We start from the raw sequence: 17000 nt of genomic DNA, 5'->3' as shown, positions 1-17000 counted from the left end.
CACTCTAAATCTCGTTGTATATTTTTGTACAATGAAGGCTTTCTATTCTATACTGATGTCAGTCCAATGGAGGCTTTTCGATAAGGGGGGTGTGTGTGGGAGAGAAAACACAGGGATTTTAGCCTTTGCAGACCATTTACATGCACTAAAACCTATAGAACACACTACAGGAAAGGGAACACCCCAACAATTATAATTGCCCGCCTTTAAAAACCAAAGCAGATGCAGGTATGACTGAATAAGTTTAACAAGGGGAGAGTGACAGTGACTGTAATTGAGTTATAGAACAGTAGGTGTGGTTAGGGCACAAATACTCTGAGCAGTGAGTCCTGTGTCGATTCCCAGCTGTCCCAGTGTCAGCCCACCCACTCTCTTTACCCACAGTACCCCACAGTTCCTGTCTCTCCTCACCATCACTATCAAATAAAGGCATAAGGACAGTAGCAGTGGGATAACTCAAACTGTCCAAAAATGTGATCCAGATGACAAGCAATGTATTTTTAAATCCCTGAGCCGATAGTATGTCAGAGTGGTGATAAATCATAGATTAGACAAGAGATATATGCCAGGTGTGGATAGACAGAGCTTAAAGTACACACACACACACACACACACACACACACACACACACACACACACACACACACACACACACACACACACACACACACACACACACACACACACACACACACACACACACACATATACACACAGTCCCTCGGACTCATAAAGAATACATGATGTATCCTCCACTGACAAATCTCCCTCAGACTGCTTGGTATGAATGTGTGTGTGTTTGCATCTGAATGTGGGTTTGCACTTTGTGTTCCTGTGTGGGTGCACAGTTGTTTTTGAGCGTCAACACAGATGTGTGTGTGTGTGTGTGTGTGGGCGAAGCAAAGTGTGTGTGATGTGCTGAGATGGATCCTGACAGTTCCCTGCGACAGAGAAGAGAAGATCAAGCTGAGATGACGGAGGCTTTTGCTGCTCTTTCCTTCACTTCCCCCCCCCCTCAAGTCGTCTCAGAGAGCACGATGCATCCGAGCTTTCCGTCACAGAGTTCAATCTGCTGCAGGCGATGAAATGAGTGTGTAGAAACACTACCTTAGTGCCAGAAACTACCTACAATACCTGCAGCAACTAGAGTAGAGAATCTGCAGGTACCAAGTTGTTGAATCTGCTTGTTCAGCCCACAGTGTGCAGGTTAGAGCTGTTAGAGCAGAAGACTCATGTAGACATCAAAATGGGAGGTTCAGTAATTGTTGACATTATAATAGCAAGATATACAGTATTTAAGGATTTGCCTGTTATTTCTTTTTGTCAGAAGATTCCATATAATGACCCTAAAAATAAGAGATATACTTTCTCAGCCTTTCATAAATATTCACGAGCGTCCTTCTGAATGCTACCAGTCTCCTGAAAGCTGCTCTGTCTTCATCCTGTATCCTAGTTATTCCTGTCAGTGCAGGTGGATATTACCATTGTCTGAAATAAACAGCTGTTGGGCTCAAAGGCCCTCGGGGGCTCGCTAGTAGAAATGACAGCCAGCATGTCCTAATGAAATGTCTCAGAATGACATGCATCCAAAAATACATCCATATTGACACTGCAACTTACGGTTATTTTCACCCTCTGTCTGAAACAAGAGTCTGCTCTGATTGGTTAGCTGGCCTGTTTATATCAAACCTTTTTTGTTGTGTGAAAATCATACACATGCTTTTTTTTTGTTGACAAATGTGGTGATTACTTCTACTTAACCAATGGCCATTCTGTTGTTTTAACTGCCTAGCTTTGAAGTATGCCGGCTCGGTTGTGATTGGTCAACCACTTAGAGATGTCCCGCCCCTTAGCCTATCACGTACAATGTGTTGAGCACTAGCCAATAGTGTGTTACATAGTGATGTTGTTATGTTCTGGAAGTAAACAAAGGAGTCCAATGGAGACGTGTCAGGCATAATTCAAGGATAATAGGGCCTCTTTAAACTATAGTCAAGAAAAAAATTATATAGTGTATTTTTTTTAATTCAAATTAGCCAATAGCCGCGTTCACACCGGAGTACTTTTCACCGTACTTTTCGCGTTTAGTTCCGTTAGTACCCCTTATGTCGCGTTCACACCAAAAAGAGCACTTAATCTCGGGAACTTTTACCCCCATTTTTAGTGCCTGCTGAGAGATCGTACTTTCCTGGGGGAAAAAAGTGCCCCAGTTCTGATTGGCTGGGCAAATTGCAAACCACGCCCCGTACAACTCTGAAATGTTTTGTAGAGCCGCCATTTTATTATCCTCGCATTAGCATTATTAGCATTAGCATTCGCCCAGCGCACAAACGCAGAGAGACTAACTTATGGCAACACAAAAGAAAACATGGGAGCGGTGGAGATGAGGAGGTGTCGGCGTTCTGGTGATTTACTCGGAAGGCTTCAGTAGAAGCTGCTGGGAGTCCCAGCAGCTTCTACTGAAGCCAGTCCCCAACTCCGGGGACTTCCGGCCGGGGACTCCGGGTGGCAGTATACCCCGTGAAGTTGTTTGTGGCCTGCCAGTAAACCCAAAGCAGAAGAAGACGAAGTGACGTCTGCGGCTCATTTGCGTAATCTTCCCTCAGGGAATTTATTCCGGTGTGAACGCGATATGTACTAAATGCCCTGGGGTAATAAGTGCCGGGGCACTAAATACGGCAAAGTACTTGGTGTGAACGCGCCTAATGTAAAGCAGTGTCCCGCCATGTTTGAATCCACCATACAGACGTGGTTTGAAGTGTCCAGTTCGAAGTGTTGGGAATGAAGCTGGAGGGGTGTGTTGCGTGGATTTGTTTAATTCAGTGAAACGGACAGACAGTAGCTGAGGGATAACTCACTGTTAGAGAAATTGTGATCCAGGTGACAGGTGATGTTTTGAAGCAATCAGCAGGGTGATCAATCATAGATAAGACAGAAATATATACCAGATGTAGATGGAAGAGCTGCAGGTGGACATATACACACACACACACACACACACACACACACACACACACACACACACACACACACACACACACCCCAAAAATTCCCCAGAACAGCTGGGCTCTTTATTTTTAACCAACATTACTCAAACAGGTGTAAGTAGAGCATTTGTCTCGGACTATTGTCAGAGGCAGATTTATATACATTTGGTAGTGAGTATTTCAAGCTGAATTGATTACAGTGTGCATTCCTACAGAAATACATCAGACTTCAGGCACTCAGACAATATTTGTTGGTAGGATTAATTGATTGTTGTTTCGTCTTTTCATGGTATATATTGAGATATATACAGATATGACAAAACCTATTGAATATAGTCCCCCTTATTGTTCAAATGTTGTCTCTTCTAGCTCTTCAAGGCCGGCTTAATGAACTGTTCTCAATACATGAAAAGTAAATCGTGCTTATTTGGTCGTTAGGATTGACGAATTGATCCCTGACTCCTTATGTTGAAGTGGCCTCGGGCAAAACACTCGAGTTGACCTTCCGATGAGCAGCTCGGTGTGTGAACGTGTGTGTGCATTGGAGGAAAATCTTTAAAAGGCTTTTTTTGTGATGATAGAAAAGTGCCATATAACGGCAGTTCATTTATAAATAAGTAAATAATAATAAATTAATAAATAATGATATTTGTAAATTGGCCATATATTTATCATATGTATGTATGTCACTTAATAACACATTTTTTTTAGTTATTTTTACATTTACAGTGGAAATCAAGTTGCAATTACACGACATATAGTTTATTTTCCTCAGTAAAAAATCTCGCTTAGTACTTATATTTTGTATTTTCAAATTACAAAATTGATCAAAAACCTTTTATGTTGGAAAAAGAACCAACAATATTGTATTCATTGGGCTTTATAAACTTTATCAATCAATTATTATTCAGTGGTGGATAGTAATGACGTAACATTTTGAGGTACTTTACCGGAGTTTTTTCAGTTTATGCTACTTTTTACTTCTACTCCACTACAATTTATAAGCCAATAATGATTTGTTTTGGTAATTTAGTGTTGGAAATGACATTACATATTGTTGGTTTTCCATCTGTAAAAAAATCCTGGTTAGTAGTACATATATTTAGAATTCTTAAAAAACAAGATTAATCGAAAAAGAATTGTAGTTTTGAAAAATACAACTAATATTGTTTTCATTGTACTGTAATACTTACCCTTTATCAATCTATATGATTATTCAAGGTTCATTTAAGATTGTCAGTATCGCCCATTGCTCATTTCCAGCTGTTTCTTATTATATTTAAAACTATTTGGACTAAATGTATCGACACATTTTGATAAAAAGAAGATATATGCATTGCCAGAAACCCACTGTATTCAGTTCAGCCTGCAGAGATCGCTCCTGAGAAGTTTAATTTGATTATTATGTTAATCCCCATTGGAAGTATTCTGCCGGGTCGTCTCATTACTGTAATTTCCTCTCAGTGGTCCTATAATGGATGTAGCAAATATAATGCAGACTTTAAAACTGATGAATTCTGCATTCAAATCCCTTCCACCTCCAGATATTGAGAAATTGGCAGCCCTGGCCTTTTTTTTAAAAAGATTTCCAGTTCATTGTTAAGGGGGTTTTCCTTTTGGCTGCCCGCTTGCCTTCTTATGAATTCTTATGGCGAGTGGAGAGGCGTTTATGAATTTACCTCCTTGTCCATTTTAATATCCTTGAGAGGCCGGTCTTGGTTCAGTGCGCTCTACAAGAACCCTCTCGACTCTGTTGTCCTGTTTCTGAAATCCCCAAACTCTCTGAACCATGTGACTCAGAAACATGAATGGAGCCTCTCCGGCCAATATAGCTGCGCTTGTCGCTCTTTTTCGATTTCATCTGCTGTGTGTCATTTAGCGCAGTGCCTCGGGCAGAATACAAAGCAGCAGAGAGGTATTGTGGAGCGAAAGAGCCTCAAAGGTTTTGAAGAGGAGGAGGAGGAAGATAGGGAGGGTGTTCAGCTGTGAGTTGTTAGAGCCTCCTGCATGGGGGGAATTATTCAGCTCAGAGAAATAATTGCCACGTTTCTTTATCCCTCAAAAGTCTTTTTTTTTCCTCTCTGCTAAACTTTGCATTCTCCTCAGAAGTGAAAATGCTTTTGCAGAGCAACTTTTTTCTACCCCCTGTTAAGAGTGTGGAGGTGTTTCAAAAACAAACAGCCTCTCTTTGTAGAGCTATGTCTCTCCTGAGAGAATACAAAGCCTTTTCTTCCTTTGCTGTTTTTGTTTTTGAGAGACATTTTTGAATCATGAGTGAGAAGCAACACATTAACTCTTCTTGTTACTTCTTTGGTCATCAGGAATCAAATGGCCCCATTTACACGGGAACGCAAACGGACCGAATTCATTATCAAAAAAGTCTTCCGTTCACACGCATTCGGCTCATTTAACGTGTCCATTCACACGAGACCACTGGAGACGCTGTAGTACATATACAGCACTAACATCTGTAGCATGGTCAGTAGCAGTAGCACTAGCAGTAGCTACTGACCATGCTACTGCAGTGAGCAGCAGAGGTGGGGCTATGGCTTCATCGCTATCAGGAAATGATCGTATAGGGCAGGGGTCGGCAACAGGCGGTCCGGATCCGGACCCAGACGCCGATCTATACGGACCCGGACCTATAATCAATACATTAATAGGGGATTTCAATTTTCAATTTTAACCGCTGCCGACAGCGGGCGAAAGAGACGAGTGAGCGATACAGGGAGAGAAACACAGAAGAAGAGATGAGAGAGCGGCAGAGAAGCGGAGAGGAAAGTGAGTGAAGAGAATAATTAGCGATACAGGGAGAGAAGCGGAGAGGAGAGTGAACAGGCGTGTTAGCGGCAGACAGGGAGAGACAAATAATTACACATGGCGCTCTCCAAGAAGAGGAAAGTGGACAGTGAGAACAGAGCTTTTAACCCCGAGTGGACTCATTCATGTTCATCCTGCCCACTGGGAGCACAGAACCAGTGTGTCTCATTTGTTCAGAGACCGTGGCGCTCATTAAAAGTGCCAAAATGCCACTATGAGACAAAACACAAAGTGTTTGACCAAACATTCCCTCTCAAGTCAGAACTGAGGTCACAAAAAATAAGCAGTCTCAGAGCCCGATATGATCAGTCCACCAGGATCAAAATTAAAACTAAATATCGTTCCAGGTCAGGCTAACCGAGGCTAACCAATGAGCAGCTGCATGTGTGTATGAGAATGGCCCTGACACCATTTCAGCCCAGATTTAAACTCCTGGCAGGACAAGCTCAAGCTCAATTCTCGCACTGAATTAAAAAAAAGTGCGTGAGGGACTGCAATATAAGAGGGAAAGAAAGAGAAACTTTAAAACTGTTCAATTGTTATGATGTGTAAAGACTGATATTGTTCTATAATCGGCTGAAACTGTTAGGTCATGATGTGAAACGGTTAACAAAGAAAAAGGGAAACTCAAGCTGCTGCTACACTTTATTTTATTTATCTAAAATTAAGCACTTTTAAGATGCACATATTTTCAAAAGCTATTTTATTTATTTTCTCCTATTTTATTTCTAAATGCAGCCCGAGAGGAACATTACACATATCCACAGTATTTACTGTATATCTGTATAGTTCAATGTTAATTGACAATAAATATTGTTGTTTTTGAATTGTACTTTCTTTATTTGATTGGCAGTCAGTTGTTGATTACATGCAGACATTGATAAAGCTACAGGCTACTTCAATATATATCACACTAATTCATAAAACAACTTAGACATTTTGATGTTCCGGACCTTTGCATGGGGAGATTTTCTCTAACTGGACCTCGTTGAATTTTAGTTGAATACCCCTGGTATAGGGCGTACACACTGAGCCGTTTGACCCCCCAGAGCGTTCCGGTTGCAGATCTATCCACCTTGGGACCCGTTATCGTTTGCGGGGTCCGTTTCCACGTTTCCTTTACGGCCTCGTGTGAACGAACGGGCTATACGCGAGAGAAAAGTAGCAGATACAACCCGTTTCGTTCTCGTGTAAACACCGCCTAAGTGTGCTGATCCATCTACAGTTCATACTTCTGCTTGCATCATAGAGAGGAAGTAGTACTTACTAGATTTTTCCAACTGTTAATATTCCACAGAGTTTACTATATTTAAAATGATGGACATGGAAGAAGTGGAAACTGTTCTTTACATACTGTACCTTCACCGCTAAGCCACTGTGGGACTACACGCACGCACGCACGCACGCACGCACGCACACACACACACACACACTCACACTGCATTAACATGACAAGTGTTAAAATGGCTTTGCACTGAAGTTGCGTTTCTACGGAGAGAGTGGTGCATTTCTGCATTTCGTTGTGCAATGACAATAAAGTTAATTATAATCCAAAAAGAAGTGTCCTTGATCAAGCTACCTAACCCCAAATTGCTCCCATAGTTGTCGACGATATTTAAGTGTATGTAAGTCCCTTTGGATAAAAAATTGTCCGCAAATTGTAATATAAAGTTTCTCCATTTGGCTTTCTTTATATTCCTTTAGATTCAAATGATAATCTTGTTGGTATCAGCTGAACCTCCTCACACTACATCTCTTCAACACAAACATGTTTCCTCTTCACAACAAACCATCTAGAGGTGTGCATGCCACACACTTTATAAGCATACAGTCCATCCTTACACATTTTGGACTGCATACCTGACATTGGCGTCTCGGAGAACCCTTACATCTGCCATGCTATTTAATATCACACACAGCACATAATCATTTCCCCTGCGTTATTAGACCCTCTCTGTGTTAAAGCAGCTTTGGTGATGGAAGATGTCTTTCTTTACACAAAGCTTATCCTAGTATCTTGAGGTGTGACTGCAGTCTTGTCAGAGACTGACCCACATTCATTATAACGCTGCATTGACCTCAATTAGGAGCGATTTAGGCCATGAGACGCCTGTCGGCCCGCGTCTCTGTCTTCATCTGCAGCTCTGTGTGTGTGTCTCTGTCTTCATCTGCAGCTCTGTGTGTGTGTCTCTGTCTTCATCTGCAGCTCTGTGTGTCCCTGTCTTCTTCTGCAGCTCTGTGTGTCTCTGTCTTCATCTGCAGCTCTGTGTGTCCCTGTCTTCTTCTGCAGCTCTGTGTGTGTGTCTCTGTCTTCATCTGCAGCTCTGTGTGTCTCTGTCTTCATCTGCAGCTCTGTGTGTCCCTGTCTTCTTCTGCAGCTCTGTGTGTGTGTCTCTGTCTTCATCTGCAGCTCTGTGTGTGTGTCTCTGTCTTCATCTGCAGCTCTGTGTGTCCCTGTCTTCTTCTGCAGCTCTGTGTGTCCCTGTCTTCATCTGCAGCTCTGTCTGTGTGTCTCTGTCTTCTTCTGCAGCTCTGTGTGTCTCTGAGGCTGGCAGCCGCAGTGATGGGCTGTTAATATGATGAACTGTTAATATGATGAACTGTTAATATGATGAAGTGTCCGGTGTAACCCTGACATCCTCTGATCACGTGTATATCTCTGTGAGCCGGTGTGGACCCATTGATCAATGGATTTGTCATGAATGGCTGATGGACAATTGTTATGGTTCAGTTTAAAAATGCACCTTGGTTGTCGACGATAAGTAAAAGTTTGTGGATTCAATCGCTCGATGTTCTCCCCCAACTTGCCTAGCTTTACAATATTCTATTGTTCTAGCATAGCATAAATACTATCTGCATAATATATGATCTGAATATTTCATATCTGTTTGATTTCCAACTTCTTTTTGATGATTTACAGCAACAGTTGTCTTTCAACTAACTGGAAAAATAGTTTGGAAGTTTTAGTTAGATATTTATGGTTAGAGTGACCCCTTATTTGCTTGAGTGCAGAATATGGAAAATCAGCTTTTTTTTAAGCTTACAAAGCAACTTGTTTATTAATAGCGTTCGCCAAGGAATTACGATTTAGGGTCCGTTTGTTGGTTTGTTTTTGTGTGCCAGATTATGAAAAAACAACTGTCCTGATTTTTATGCAAACGTGAAGCATGGGCCAAGGAAGAACACATTTTGGAGAATATAGGAATCATATAGACAAACGGATATTTAACATTTTGATACTGGCCATTTGTGGTGTCGTAAAAATGTGTTGACGACTGAGAAATGTACTGTTAACGCCGGAAAAATAACATGGAAACAGCTAACCAGGGACGGAGTGGCGCAGTGGGCTGTGCGTTGATCATCAGATCAAGGGTGGCGTTGGGGAACACCAGTTCGAAACCCGCCACTGCGTCAGGCCGTTGTGTCCTTGGGCAAGACACTTCACCTGAATTTGCTCCTGTGGGTATTGTCCACAGTACATGACCGTTACACTTTTTTTAAACGTTTTGAGCAATAATATACAACATAACTTGTTAGCAGCGTCCATCTTGTTTCCATGCTATGACTTTAACCTCATGAACACACTAAGGCTGGAAAAAACCCTTTCAAACTCTGGACCATCTTGGAGCATGTAAACGCCATTTTAGTTTCCCAAATGACACCATCGTCAGCACCAATTTGCAAAAGAAAAGAAAAATAAGTAATAATAAAAGTCTTACTTTTATCAATCCACCTCTTATTAATCAGCCATTAATAAAGCTCTTCAAAGTGCTTAAGCAATCAGTGTGAACCCTAATCATTACATTCATTAAGTAAAAGCAGAACATAGCACAGCTCAAGCCAGATATATCTGCCCTTTAGGAGTGATCATTATAATCCAATACTGTAATCACATTTAAGGCAAAGTGGTGAACTGAGTGGCCTCCAGAAATCAGAGAAAAGTGACTTCTCTCTTCTCGCTTTTATCTAATTTGCTCTAATCTTCTGCCTTCATCTCAGTCCGCTCAAACTTCAACTGTTCCCTCCAAACTTCGCTCCACTCGTGTCCCTCAAAGATCAGAAGGAGAGCAATTCCACCGCCCTTCCAATTTTATCACATCACCTGATTGAATTACTAAAATTACCCAGCTCGCCATCGGCATTCGTTTGAAGCGACCCAGGCTGTGTCCTTTTCACGAGTGTTTGCCCGTGAGAGAGTGAGACGGAGAGAGAAGATGGCGGGTCAGATAAACCCAACTCAATTAAACCTGCTGTCCGGCTGCATCTCTGCTGATTAATGAGGCTCCTTCAACACCTCACTCTCCTCTGCACCTCCCCTTCTGCCTCCATTCATCCATTTCTCTCATCTTCACACCTCTCACCCTTCATTCCTTCAAGCAGCGAAGGATCAAGCACAAAGGCTTCTTGCCAAACCTCTTCATTTACAATCCGAGCAACAATCTGTTCATGCATTGATCAGGAACAATCTTCAGGCCTGGGTTGGCTAATTGAGATTGGTGGAGCCGGTGTGAGTTGAGACACATTTGGTACAAACACTCATTACTGCCGATGTCCAATAACTCAACAATCAAATCTAATGTTTAGTTTAAAGGTGTCCTATTATGCAAAATGCACTTGATGTCTTTTATACATAAAGATGTGTCCCCGGTGTGTCAGGGAACTCACAAAGTGTCAGAAAATAAAACCCTTTCTCTTTTCCTCCGTACCCAAATCTCTAAAAACGGGGCTACAACGGAGCTGATCCAGATTTGCGTCCGATATGACGTAATATCGGAAATGTGGGCTGGCTTTACATCCACGGCCCTATCGGCAACGTCGCTATCAGAAACGATGCACGACGTGTTTTGGACGTAATATGGTCTTTGTTTACATTAGCAAGCATCGCTAACACTCAGAGCTAACCTGTACTGGTTAGCATTTATTTTAAAGCTTTATACCCAGAATCAGCACTTTAGTAACAGGGCTGAAATAGAGGGATATGAGGCTAGAATGGGTGATCTGCTTGTTATTTTGAGCAAAGCTTCAGAGACATGTTTTTTTATATATCTGAGACCTATAATATATGCCTAAAAATAGTATAATAGGAGACCTTTAAGTGTCGGCGATGGTCATAAGTTTACTTTATTGTCAATGTTTCAATTTGTGTGCACAGACAGAGAGATCGAAATACGGTTTCCCTCAATCCCGAATACAAAAATACAAATATATATAAAAATATGTATAAAATATGTATATCCTATATATACACAATCAACAGACACATTTATACATATGCACACATTAAGATAAAAACACAACGTATACAGGTACATGCAAACAGTGTAAATGTAGCTTAAGTCATGTGTGAATATGCTGTTGTCTTTTGTCGTGTATTCTGTAGTATTTATGATTTCTTATCTTCTGTTGAACAAAGGCGTACATAGTGCCTGCAGAGTGTTACCACCTGATTCCTCTAAATGTAGTCGGCCTCGTTATCGAGCAGCTGCCGGCTGTCAATGTCCGTCGTGGCTGAGAAGTTTGGCCCTCGCCGCGCACCGTAGATTCTGCTTAACTTCTCTGTCAGGACCCAAACACCTCAGACACCTGCGAGTGCTGCACTGCGAGAGACAATTAATGCATTTGAGAGAAGAAGAAAGCCTATTGATTGGAGTTGTTTCTGTCCAGAGAGAGATGTCGGTGCATAGGGAAACACAGGCTGAACAAGAAGAGCTTTCAAGATTTCAAAGGTTTTATTGTCATATGCACATTATTGCGGTGATAACTATTCATATAAATAGGTAGATTAGCGTATTTGTCTGTGTGCTGATGAGTTGAGATGCCATCCAGACTCAGCATTACTGCAGCCAGAGAAGCTCTCCTGTGTTTAATGGAGCCTGAACAGAGCTGAGAAAACAGAACACCTCATTCTGCACCATGTTTTGGTTCAAGAGTAGGTCAATGAAAATGGGGAACACGGCCGATATTATTGAATTATTCAGAATCGCTGTGGAAGACGGCTTGTGAGGCGGTGCTTATTTACTTCATGGTGTGTCAGGGATTGATTGTCCATCAGTCCGATGTGATGCTCATACATTATTCAATGTCACTTCATAGTAACTCTCATTAGGTTTCTGGATGTACGGATGTTGATGGCTGATTTTTCATATATGGTCGTGTTTTGAGGTCGGTCAGAGGCAGATTTTAAACCCTTTCTCTTAAGTTATTGTGCATGAAAGTATCCACAATCATTTCACCTGCTGTGGTCGTGTTTCGAGGTCAGTCCCTTTTGTACTGAGGCAGATTTTAAACCCTTTTTCTAAGTTATTGTACATGCACATATCCATGATTTCACCGGCTGAATAATTCATTTGGTTCTATATGTCTGTTAACACTACAAAGGATGGGAGCTGAATCTTATGCACATGTTTGATTATTAGATATATTTGATTTATTTACATAATACTCTGCACTACTATAGCGTGCACTTTAAAGGTATACTGGTATGCTACTGTATGCAGGATTTCCCCTGAAGTGTTTTTCAGTAGGATACTGAAACATACCTGCCCTCACAATATATCACAGTCTAGATGTGTCAAACTCAAGTGGTGGATTTAATTTCGGCCCGCAGGATAATTTTGAATTACTATTCGATCTGGCCCTCCGGTATATTGCACGCACACCTTCACTCAATCCTGAGGGTCTCCTCAGCTCAGAGCCTGACCCCAAACATTGATGACCTTGCACCCAAGATGAGATGCCAAGTATCTGGCTTGAACTAGCATCACAGAGCAGCACACTGAGTTTCCATGGATGTTTCCTTCTGCACTTTCTTTCTCACGACAACAGGGCATGTTTGGTTTTTTCTTTGAGGGAAATAGTTTTTTTGAAGCTGTTGTTGGCCTGTGGAAAAATGTAATCATAAGAAATGACTCAGAAAAGCTGCAGTTAGAGCCATAAGAAATGAATGCAACTGATTATTTAATGTTTAATGTTGTTTTTATAGGCAATAATGTAAGCTTTGTTAGTTCCAGGGTTAATATGTGCAATAAATTCATTTCAATAAGTTCTGCTATAAACATTGAACCAGTCCGGCCCTCCACTAGTACCCATTTTTTTTTATTTTGGCCCACTGTGTATTTGAATTTGACACCCCTGATGTAGACCTTAAAATCTAACCCCACATCTCTCTCCTCGATAGATTCATAGATAGATGAGAGTAGAGAGATTTATCGTCTATAGCTATAGAGAGATATATATCTCTATTCTACTATCTATATCTCTCGTCTTCTCTATCTCTCTCTCTCTCTCTCGTTATAGCTCTCTCCTCTCTCTCTCTTCTCTGTATCTCTCTCTCTCTCTCTCACTCTCTCTCTCTCTCTCTCTCTCTCTCTCTCTCTCTCTCTCTCTCCCTCCCTCTCCCCTCTCTCTCCAGACCTGTCGTGGTTGAACTGGTTGTCTGACCGGCTCGTGTCTCCTCAGCCGCGTCCTCGATCTCTTCTTCAGGGAGTCGTACGACCGCCTTACCTGGACGTCCTTCGTCTTCCGTGTGACACTTGCTGAGGACAACAACAACAACAACAACAACAAACAATCAACAAACAAACACTTCAGGGACTAAATAATTAATCTTGCACAAAGAGGAGGCGAAGGGAAAGTGGAAACCCCCACACTCTTATTTTAGATTTTAGGACGTAAATGTATATATTGCTAACAGTGGTGATGGATTGTTTACTCTTTTACGTCTCGATGCCATGTGACTGTTTAACACATCATTACCTGTTTTGTTTGTTTCTATGTTTGTGTGTAAACAAACGGATTAATTTTCCTAACCAGGCGCAGCATGACGAACTGTTAGAGGTCGTTGTTTACAGATCATGTGATATTTCCTTCATTGTGTTTTCGAGCCACTTGACGCTGACAAACACAACAAGCTTCTGACTCCAGATCAGCATCGAGTGTCAACCCCTAACGAGGAAGTAAAGCTTCATCAGCCAATCAGCAGGCCTGGATTTGTGCTGAGTCGGGGCTAAACGGGCGACCTCCTGCTGTTTTAGCGCTGCTCCAAACCTCTGAGACTGTCATTGAGAGGCAGGTACTTGTATCATGTTGTGTGGCCCTCTCTAGATGAATATTATGCAAAAATGATTGACCAAATTGATGACTGGATGCTGGCCAAGGAAAGGAGAAATATTCTGAACTGTTACACCTTCACATTTCTGAAGTTGTTAAGTCTATTTATGGATAATCGTGTCAATTTTTGGGGAGATTTGCTTTTAAATCGAACTTTTTTCTTTGACAGTCTTTTTAAACGTTGTACTCGTTGTATCTTGCCAGTATTTATTGGAAATGTCTCAACACTAACACAGTCGCTGAAACGGGATGTTTGGTGACGATTTAATCCTAAAGGAAATCACTTTATTAAACAGGCGTGAGGATTACGTGGTAATTGCCGAGCTGCTCCTCCTCCACCTCCTCCCCCTCCTCCAAAGCACCAGCAGGTGTCTCCGATGAGAGTCGACTGACAACGAAACCTGAAGGGAGAAAGGAAGTCTCTTTTTTCTTGGATTCCTCGACTGACAAAACTGGAGCTGTGACAAAAACCAGTTCCAGACGAAAAACCACAAAGAAACACATGAAGGCGAATTCAAAACTGACTCTAACATGTCCATAGTTTGTCTTTGTCTCGTTCAGCAGCTATAGGACGTGTTTACCGTGTGTCCCTCGGGGTCCTTAACGTCTTCCCTGGTGCTTGTTTTCTATTTTTTACTCTCCTTGTACAGAAAAAGGTTGTCTTTGTACCTTTTTTGACATGTTGCCTTAATTGCCTAGTGCTGTGCGTTCAGCCCCCCCCCCTCTCTCTCTACCACACTGTGACTCTTTTATCTGTATATATTGTTAAAGGTCATGTACTTGTGTCCTGCAAGCACTCTCTCTGTGGTTATAAATGTCCTTGTTCTGTGAAAAAGGAAAAAGAACAAATGTGACTGTTGAATATTTCCAGCACCTTATTCAAATAAACATTTTAAGATTAACGCTGCTGTGGTTCTCCTTGTGTCGAAGGTTATCAAGACGATTCAGGGCAGTCTGAATTCTATACCCTCATTTAACTTGTCTTTCTTAGCTATTCTTACACATTTGACATGTCAATTATAGCCTTTTATTTGCCTTTCAATAAGGGTAATTCATTATAATCTTTGCTCAAAGTTGTATCATGCATTATTCAACAAGTGTGCATAGGAGAGTCGTAAACACTGCAAACACAAACTGAAAAATCATCCGTTCTGCTCAATACAGAGTTCACACAATGGAGAATGTTTCACCGTCCATTATAAGCCTGCCGCACTTGCAAAATGTCCCATAATGCAATGCATATCATCTTACCGGTGAACTTGATGCCGTCATTCCTCTCGAGACACAGAAGACGTCATGGAGCTGATTTTACAAGATGAGTAACGCTAACTATCTGCATTCGTCTTTATTTTGGCACCATCAACACTACTTACTGTATTTCCCCAAGTTACATTGTGACTGAAATGTGAGGATAACTTGATTGTCTTTTGTGCAAAATCACTACAAAGGTGCAAGAAACAAATGATTATTCAAATATATTTGATAATGATAATAATGATATGGCAAGGCAGCGTGATTGATGGTTTAAAAATGATTAATTCGATGTAAAATCATGAATAATCGTGATTGCAAACTCATTAAAATGATCACAATTAGTTATGTATACCCAATCATTCAGCTCTCTTCCCATTATCACTGCAGAGCTCCTGATGTAAAGCCCGATGCATGCTAACGATAGCTCAGCCTGCTTTGTTTTCTACTTCCTAATTATCTGTTTACTTCAGAAGCGGCCCCTCCTTCCTGCCCTGCAGTTTAACTCCTGTCCTCTTCATCCTCATCACCTCACCTTCACACCTTTCACTCCTGCAGCCTCCACTATCGCCCCCTCTCTGTCAGATCGTCTGCTTCTTATTCTGCCTGCCACCTTGATGCTCTGCCCCCGATAACTTTGCTTTTTTATCCGCCGGCTTGGTTTTCAGACTTTCTCCTGATCTTTGACGTCAGGTAAACGTGAACTTTTAACCCGGCCCTCCCCTCTCTGAGAAAGTCTTACACCTTCAAAGCTGTTTACCTGCTGAGTCGTTACAGCTGCAGTGCATTTTGGTCCATATTTTGATCTCTTCAGAGGATGTAGTGTGAGACAAATGTGTATCCTTGTCTCACTTTAAATGGATTCCTGTCAAAATGTCTGTTGATATGACTTAAAGGGGACCTATCATGCAAAATGCACTTTTGTACGTCTTTTATACATGAATATGTGTCCCCGGTGTTCCAGGGAACTCACCAAGTGTCAGAAAACACAACCCTCTCTCTTTTCCTCCATACCCAAATCTCTAAAAACGGGGCTGCAACGGATCTGATAAAAACTGATCCAGATTTGAAACTGTTCTGACGTCAGAAACGGGGAGCTCCGCCTATATGGGCAACTCTCCACCTATCAGGGGAATGGGGGGTTGGGCCACGGCCGGCCATTGCTGCTCGAAAGCGCTGGAGACGATGTAGTACATATGCCAGGCCTGTAGGTGGCGCTGTAGTCTGCCACAAAAGCAACGAAGAAGACTTCTCACAGAATCAGCCCTTGCAAAAACAGGGCTGGAAAAGAGCAAATAGAGCAAAATGAGGCATGGCTAAAATGCATGATCTGTTTGGTATTTTGAAAAAAAAATTCACAGACATGTTTTATATAGGTATGGCCTTACAATATATTATTCAAATATAGCATGATAGGTCCACTTTAAGATCCAGGCGTTCTGTCAATATAATCCTTCATTGGGTAAAATCATACAGTTAAAATCAACAAGACTAGATACAAGTGCATTTATGACCAAAAATGATGATGTATGCAAAAAGGGGGCGACACTATAACTTAAAGTGGACCTATCATGCTATATTTGAATAATATAGTGTAGGACCATACCTATATAAGGCATATTTATACTTTTTTTTTTTCAAAATACCAAACAGATCATGCATTTTAGCCATGCCTCATTTTGCTCTATTTGAAATGTTTTAGCTCTGTTTTAGCAAGGGCAGATTCGGTGAGAACAGCACCATCTACAGGCCTGGCATATGTACTACAGCGTCTCCAGCGCTTTCGAACGGCAATGGCCGTGGCTGTCTCCTCCTGATTGGTGGAGTTGGCCC

The 17000-nt window shown here is 41.6% G+C and overlaps 1 protein-coding gene across 1 annotated transcript in view; it reads left to right on the top strand.

Annotated features, from left to right (window-relative positions):
• The window catches only part of slc49a4 (solute carrier family 49 member 4), an 80052-nt gene extending 65234 nt beyond the window's left edge, over positions 1 to 14818 (top strand). The window contains 2 exon segments of the mRNA XM_034147145.1: positions 13219 to 13238; positions 13240 to 14818. Coding sequence (XP_034003036.1) covers positions 13219 to 13238; positions 13240 to 13404 — 185 coding nt within the window. The 3' untranslated portion in view covers positions 13405 to 14818.
• The last annotated feature ends 2182 nt before the right edge of the window (positions 14819 to 17000 follow it).

Source organism: Trematomus bernacchii, unplaced genomic scaffold, assembly GCF_902827165.1.
Source record: "Trematomus bernacchii unplaced genomic scaffold, fTreBer1.1, whole genome shotgun sequence".
Classification (NCBI taxonomy): Eukaryota; Metazoa; Chordata; class Actinopteri; order Perciformes; family Nototheniidae; genus Trematomus; species Trematomus bernacchii.
This window is presented reverse-complemented; position numbering and strand designations above follow the sequence as displayed.